General features: G+C 39.8%; 1 protein-coding gene across 1 annotated transcript in view; it reads left to right on the plus strand.

Moving 5' to 3' along the window:
* Positions 1–261: 261 nt before the first annotated feature.
* ACP1 (acid phosphatase 1, soluble) overlaps positions 262–8,115 on the plus strand; it is a 26,179-nt gene continuing 18,325 nt past the window's right edge. The window contains exon 1 of the mRNA XM_006882913.1: positions 262–370. Within this exon, the coding sequence (XP_006882975.1) occupies positions 262–370 (109 nt within the window). The remainder of the gene's footprint in view (positions 371–8,115) is intronic.

Consider the following 8,115-nt stretch of genomic DNA (forward strand, 5'->3'; position numbering starts at 1 on the left):
ACCCACTGCATTACAAAGTCCATCGCTACTAAGGTTTTGGACGCAGCTGTGTGAAGTGGATCCCAGCTTTAACGCTTGATTCTCAACACCCGTCCACTGGCATTTAAAGTCGGGTGAAAGGCCTTCAGAGCAAAGTCCCACCGGACACCCCGCCTTTGCCCCGGAGAGAGCCTCAGTCATGTGACCGCCAACAGCCCGCATGCAGGCGGAGCTAGAGCCGGAACTGCGCCGGCGCGCGCGGCAGCCGGACGCCGATTGAGCATGCGCCACGGGCAGAGTCGGTTCCGGCTGGTGACTGAATCACTTTTAATCTGTAAGTGTGCGAAGATGGCAGAACAGGCTCAGAAGTCCGTGCTGTTTGTATGTCTAGGTAAGACGGCACTAATTTAGCCCCACTGCTGTCTTTCACTGGAGGGTTGCATGTGAGCTGCGATGTTGAACGAGGGAAAGGGAGCAGAAAGAAGTGTAGGAGAGATTGGACACTTCAGGAGGGAATGAGGGCGACCTTCTCTGCCTTGCACTTGCAAAGCCTTCTCTCCAAACTAGAGCTTTCTTTATATTGCACGTACGTAGAATCCCGTTACCGCCTTCACGGTGCTTCCGCGCTATCTGCCTAATACTCGAATATATAAGATACTCTCATGATTCCTTGAAAATACAGTTTTGTTTGTGAGTTTCCCTTTGCCCATGCTTAAAAATGAACGAAACTAGTAATAGTGGATTCAGTTGAAAGGGTTCTTTTAATTGTAAAAGACCATTTTGATGTTAATACAGATATCTTTGTAATCTTGTTCCTTGATTCCATGTGCCGATGTACTGGCTTCATCTTATGGAAAATTAAGATCTTTTTTATTAATAACTTTTCAAGTGCTTAAAGATTTAGAAAATTTTTATCATTTCAGTGCATAGTGCCCTGCATTCTAGCTGTTGAATTTATTTTAATATTCAGGATTCTTTATTTTCAGTAGCACTAAATATTTAACTCTTAGTGGTTTTACCATATTAAGGATACTTAATACCTAAGAAAGGAGGATCTAGGTATCCATAGTTGGTTTATTAAAAGTTTTCTGATGAATCTTCACTTTTATTCAATTTCAGCCCCTTTTTCAGTGTACCGGTCAAGTATACTAATAGAAGTCCAACCCAACCGTTTCCGGTTTATTGCCATTAGCTTTTCACACTCACATTTCACTGCCTGTCCAGTATTATTCGATGTTCCCCAGTATATCACACATTATATGGCTCTTTCTCTCTGGGTTACTGTTTTGTGTTTTGCCTGAGAAACCTTGTCTCAAATGTCCTGTTACCAAACAAATTTAGTATCGCTTCATTCTACACACCCTGTGTCCTATTGCTGGCTTCCTATGTTGTTAGCTACTGTCAAGTCAGCCTGAACTCATGGGGACTCAGTGCACAACGGATTCTGATAATTGTGACCCATAGTATTTTCATTGACTGACTTAGATCTAGAAGTAGATTTTTTTTTAAACTCTAGAAGGGTTGGTGAAATTTGTTCAACATCATAGCAACAGTATAGCCTTCACTAGTAGAGTATTTGATTGTCCTAGAGATATATTGAGTAGGAACTTGAGTTATTCTTATGGATGGATAATTTTACCTCTGAACCATAGCTAGCAACTCTGCTATGGCCCTATAGCAAGGACAGAATGAGAGAGACCAGATAGGACAGTGTTGCAGAAATCTAGGCAAGACATGTTCCTATGGTTTAAGCGCAAGTGTATATGGTAAAGGAGGTACACAGTTGAGTTCCCTCATTATGGAGATATGTACATATATGTATGTATCTATAAATGTATGTATAATGAGATTTGGTACTGAAGTGAATTAAGTGTTTACTGAAAAGCCATCAATTCAGACTCACCATCCACTCTGGGGAAAAGATGAGGCAGTTGGCTTGTGTTAAGATTTACAGCCTTCAATAGTGAATGAATGGAAACCCTAAGTCTCTGTAAACGTTCATTAAAATTAATTTAAAAAAAAATCCTCAAAAATCCACTATTGGATCATCATTGAACACACTTGGTTTTTACAGGGTTTATGTTTATCTGAGTGTGTATATTCCATTTTACATGGTAATTTATACATATGTTATTGATTGCCGTTGTGTTGAGCACCACTCACATCTACTCTATGAACAAAAGACCTAATGCCTTAACATAACTATCGTCATTTCTCCAAGTTCTTAGGATCTGCAGTAGGCACGTGGTTTAGGAAGTGAATGCCACTCCTGCTTACAAACCTGTTTTACAACTGGGAGCTGCACCAAACACTCTTTATATTGGAAAACCATTCCATTATGGCATTTGACACCCCAATGACACAAGGTTCAATATCCAGATTGCCTCACTACAGCAATTTGACAAATAGTGATTTACAAAGTAGAAGAATATTCCTCCAAAATATAGCAATACTAGTCTTACTTAGAAGTGGGTAAGTGTCATCAAGTCAAATACAACTCATAGCGACCCTGTGAACGAAAGACCTGAACTCTGTTCTATACAACATCATTTCTTTATGTTTATAGTTTCCAGAGGCATCTGGTTTTGGAAGTGGATGCCACTCTTGTTTCGAAACCTGAACCAATCTGGAAGCTCCTCTAAACACCATCCATGATATGCAACAATTGTGGTATTTGACACAACTGTGGCACATTGTTTAGCATCACAACTCCAAGTTATTCAGTACAGCAAATAGACAAATAGGTGAGATACCATTTAAAAGAATGTTCATCCTAACACACCCAACAAATGCTCTTGAGTATGAGGAACCCAGTAGACCCTCTACCCTTGCTAGCTAAAATGGGCAAAAGTCCCGCCAGCTGACACCTAACTTGTGGAGGGAAAAAAACAATAACACAAACCAAAACTTTCCTTCTGTGACCCTCATTAAGACGCGAGAAACCAACTTTTAGAGTGGAACCACGACACAAGAGTTAACTACCATTGAGTCAGAACTGACTCATAAATGATCCTCCAACAGGTTTTCAGAAGCTGTAAATTGTGTGGGAGGAGAGTGCCATTTTTCTCCCATGGAACAGCTGATGGATTTGAACCGCATGTCTTGGGATTGACGGCACAACTCTTTACCATTAGGCCACCAGAGGTACATATGGCATTAAAAACTGTGTAGGTTTATTCTTCAAATTATTCATTTAGATCTCTTTGAGACTGAAGTGTAGAGCTTCATGTCATTGGTAAGGCTACTTGTAGAAAAGAACTCCTTAATTTGGCAAAGTTATTACGTGTTTTATGTTGTTGTAAGATAAAGATGTGGAGAACTGAGAAACTGTTAATCATGGCATAGTCAGCATGGTTGGTCGGTAAAGATAATAATTTATTAGTTGTGTCTGAAATCCTTTTTTCTTATAGTTAAAAAAGTCATTGAATACTCTGTATGTGCCAAACACTGTTCTAGCTGTTAGGGATGTTCCAGTGAGTGAAAGAGCAATAATCCCTACCTTACGGAGTTTATTATTTTTAAATAGTTTTCATTTTCTGCTGTTTCCTATCCTTGAAATAAAGATGTTCAGCAAGCAAAGGCTCTGGTGGCTTATGATGAGTTACACTGCCAACTCAAAGGCACCTGGTTCATATTTAACAACTACTCCACCAGAAATGGACACTCTCCAGTGTGATTTACTGCCTCTGAAAACCTGCTAGAAGGTCAGCTATGAGTCAGATAGGTTGTACATAACAACGACAACATTGATTTAATTTTTTTTTTTTTTAAAAAAAAAAGGAGGAAGAAGTCTTTAGATGATGCAAGTACCATTAATTTACTAGTTGAAAGCTTATCAGTTCAGACTCATGCAGAGGTACCTCAAAAGACAGAAGATGCTTCCAGGAAATGAGAGCCTTGAAAATACTGTGCACCTTTACTATGTTACACACCATGAGGGGTGGCTTTTGAGCTGCAGTAAGCTCAAGGAAACTAACAGCAACAATTTGGAAAAGACAAAATCATGAAAGTTTTCTATAAAGAAATCTAAAGATGGCATTTTAAGTTTTTATAATTTATTTTGTAGGTGAAACCCAATACTGTGTTTCACTGATTGCTGTTATGCTCTAATCTTATGTAGCAAATAGTGATGGCAATTTATTATGGAAGAGGATAAATTATGTGAATGCAAAGTTTTATTAGCCCCTTATATGTAGTATGGCTTACAATCTTTTAGAAGTAGCGAATAGTTTTAGTTTTTCTAAGTGTACAATCATTCACATACCTCTCAGACTTAAGAATGCCTATCTGGGAGGACCTAAAAATGTTTATAACTTTAACACAGAAAAGTTCCAATTGTTATATTACTGTGAGAAAACTTGGCATACTTCATGATAATTATTTTTTTAAAGAGTAGATCTAATCTTTTGTCTTAGATATTAAGAGATTAAACAGATGTTGTGATTTCTCCCATTTCAAAATAACAGTCATCTTAATTCCTGTAGGGTGATTGCTGCTAAAAGTATTCTTGGGATTTATGGTGTTAATGAAATAATTCTACACCTGTGAGAAGCCTTTCAGTTATTAAGAAGTGGGTAGTGGTGTTCATACCTGCTTTAGAAACTAAACACAAATTTAAAATGTAGAATGAAAAAACATCACAGAATAGAATACTTTAGAGATGACATTCTCTATTAACTTCTGGTTTTTTTTATTTGGTTGATAGAGTTTAATTTTGTGGAAACCATAATCTACATGGGAAGAAAAGTAAGAATACAGTTAGATTTAGCTTGTAAATAGAACACTGGTATAGTAAAAGCAGTAGGTTGGTGTCATGTACATTTTTGTTAATTGTTTTATGCATTAGGGAGTCAGTTTTGTATCACAGTGCTTTGTTTTTGTTGTTATAAACCATCAAGTCACCTGTGAATCATAGTGACCCTATGTACAATAGTTCTGAACCCTGCCCTATTTTGAGCCTGTCTCACTGACTCTGACAAACCTAATCCCATTTCTCTAGTCACTAAGTCAATCCATTTCATCCAGGGTCTTATCTCTTGTGCTGTTCCTTCACCCTTTCAAACATGATGTCCTTCTCCAAGGACAGGTTCCTCCTGGCCACATGCCCAAAATATGTGAGACGGAACTTCAAAATTGGTTTCTCTCTCTCCAAGACAGATCGACCTATTTGTTTACTTAGCAGTCATATGTTCAGTACTCTTCAGCACCACAACTCAAAGGCATCAATTCTTCTATCATCCTTAGTCATTGTCTAGCTCTCTGATGCATAGGCAAGTAATTGCAATTACTTGACCTGGATCAGGCACACCTTAGTCCCTAGTCTAACATTACTCTTCAGCACTTTGGAGAGGTCCCTGACAGCAGACTTTCCTAGTGGAATTTTTCTTGATTTCCTCACTTCTGGTGCCAAGAGTGTTGTTTGTGGAGCCAAGCAAGCTGAAGTTGTTAACAACCTCAGTCTCTTCTCCATCTACCTTGGGGCTGTCAGTTGGCCCATTGGTGAAAATGTTTTCTTCTTTATGTTGAAATTCAGACCGTATTGAAGTCTACGGTCCTTCACCTTCTATGACAAATCCCTCGGGTCCTCCTCAGTTTCAGCAGGTAAGGTTGTATCTATATAACACAGGTTGTTGATGAGTCTTCCTCCTTTCCTGATGCCACTTTCCTCATAAAGTCAATCCTCCTGAATGAACTGTTCTGCATACAGATTGAGAAGATATAGAGGCAAGAGGCATCCCTGACACAGTCCTTTCCTGATTTTGAACCATGGAATGTTTCCTTGCTCATAATGTTTTCTAAAATTTTAATTTAACAAGTTTGTCATAAATTAATAGAAAATAAAGATAAAATCTGTTATTTAGCATTCTCTTCTCTCATATCATCTTTAAGGCCAAGACTCAGCCAGTTCTAATCCACCAGCCCCTCCTTAGTAGAAAAATAGGCAGTCATCTCTCATGAGATGTACAGGCTTGGAAACCCAAAGAAAGGTCAGCTATGAGTCAGTTCTGACTTGACAGCAATGAGGTATCTTTAGCACAAGCCTGGTTTCCTTGAACTTGTAAGTTGCTTTTCAAAACTGTGGTAAGAGTCTATGTCTTAAACAACTTTGTATCTTCAGATGCTGCTTTGTTCAGAGAATGTTGTTGTGTGTAGTCAAGTCAGAACTCATAGCTAATCCTCCAGTGTGTTTTCAGAGGCTGTGCGTCTCATAAGAGGAGATTGTATCCTTCGCAATGCAGAGCAGCTGTTGAATTGACATCATGTGCCTTTGGTTAGGCAGCACAATTTCTTACCCACTAGGTCAAGGACTGCAGCCTCCAATATGGATTGGGGCTCAATGTCAAGAACACAAAGATTTTCACCACTGGACCAGTTGGCAGCATCTGGATGGATGGTGATGAGATTGAGATTGTTCACAACTTTAGTCAGCTTGGCTATATTGCCATGGGAAAGTCTGCTGTTAGGGACCTATCCAAAGTACTGGAGAGCAGTGGTGTCTTTCTGGAGACTAAGGTGTGTCTGATACAGGCCATGGTCTTTGCAATCACTTGTTATGCATCAGAGAGTTGGACAATGACTAAGGAGGATAGAAGGAGAATTGATGCCTTTGCGTTGTGGTGCTGGAGAAGAGTATTGACTGCTAGGAAAACAAACCGATTCATCCTGGAAAGGGTTAAACCAGGCGGCTACTTGGAGGCAAGGATTCTGAGGCTTCATCTAACATACTTTGGATGTGTTGTAAGGAGGGACTGGTCCTTGGAGAGGGACATCATGCTTGGGAGGGTGGAGGGACAGCGCAGGAGGGGAAGGCCCTCTGTGAGGTGGATGGATTCAGTGACTGGGGTAGTTGGCATGAGATTATAAGAGACTGCAATTGGCACAGGACAGAGCAGAGTTTAGGGCTGTTGTACTTAGGGTCACTATGAGTCGCAAGCACCTTGACGGCACATAACAACAACAACAGGCCAGCAGAGCTCCTTAATGAGTCAAGTAATAGCTTTATGTTTCTAGAGAGAATAAATTTAACTTCTTTCCAAACTCTTCAGTTTCTTCCCACACGTAGCATTTTGGTGCTCCCTTAAACTAAGTGTTGTTTCATTCACATCAGCTCTAATGTATTGTGACCCTGCAATGGAACAATCCCATGCCCAATTCTGTCACATCCATAGTCTTTGCTACACTTATGCCATTCTTGCACCAGCACATCTTGTTGAGGCTCTTTCTCTGTTTTGCTGATCTCCACATTTCTAACATGGTGTCCTTTACCAGGGAATGACCCTTCTTAATAACATGCCCAGAGTGTGGAAGAGAAAGTAGCACCATCCTCACTTCTAGGGAGCACTTCTGCTGCTTTTCTACCAAAGCTGATTTGTTTGTTCGTTTGGCAGTCCATAGGGTATTTAGTATTCTTCACCAACACTAAAATTCAAAGACATTCATTTTTCTTCCATCTTTCTTACTCAGTGTCCAACATGCGTATGAAGCAATTGAAAATCCCATAGTTTGAGTCATACACACCTAAATCTTCAAATTAATGATTCCAGTTTTGGGTACTTTAAAAGGGTCCTTGGCAACAGATTAACTCAGTAAAATGTGTCTTTTGATTTCTTGATGACTGCTTCCCTTCATCCTGATTTGACTGGAAATACTAATAAAATTAAATCCTTGACAATATCAGCGCTTTCTCCATTTACCATGATGTTACTTACTGGCCCCATGTGAAGAGTTTTTTTTTATATTGAAGTGTAATCCATACTGAAAGCTAGATTTCATCTTCAGTAAACAGGGTTCAGAGCTGTTGTACATAGGGTTGCTACAAGTTGCAAGCAACTCTAGGGCACGTTACATGTGCTTCAAATCCTCTTTGTTTTCATCAAGCCTGATTGTGTTAGCTGCTTGTCACAGGTTGTCAATTAGTCTTCTTCTAATCCTAGTGCCATAGCCTCCATTTTACAGGCTGTTGTTATTGTTGTTATGTGCTGTCGAGTCGTTTGCAACTCATAGCGGCCCTATGTACAACAGCCCTAAACCGTGCTCTATTTTTGCCAATCTCATTGCCTCTGACACGCCCATCCCGATTACCCCAGTCACTGAATCAATCCACCTCATAGAGGGTCTTCCCCTCCTGCGCTGTCC

The sequence above is a fragment of the Elephantulus edwardii genome, unplaced genomic scaffold (genome assembly GCF_000299155.1).
Source record: "Elephantulus edwardii isolate Elephantulus edwardi_28Jun2011 unplaced genomic scaffold, EleEdw1.0 scaffold00025, whole genome shotgun sequence".
In the NCBI taxonomy this organism is placed as follows: Eukaryota; Metazoa; Chordata; class Mammalia; order Macroscelidea; family Macroscelididae; genus Elephantulus; species Elephantulus edwardii.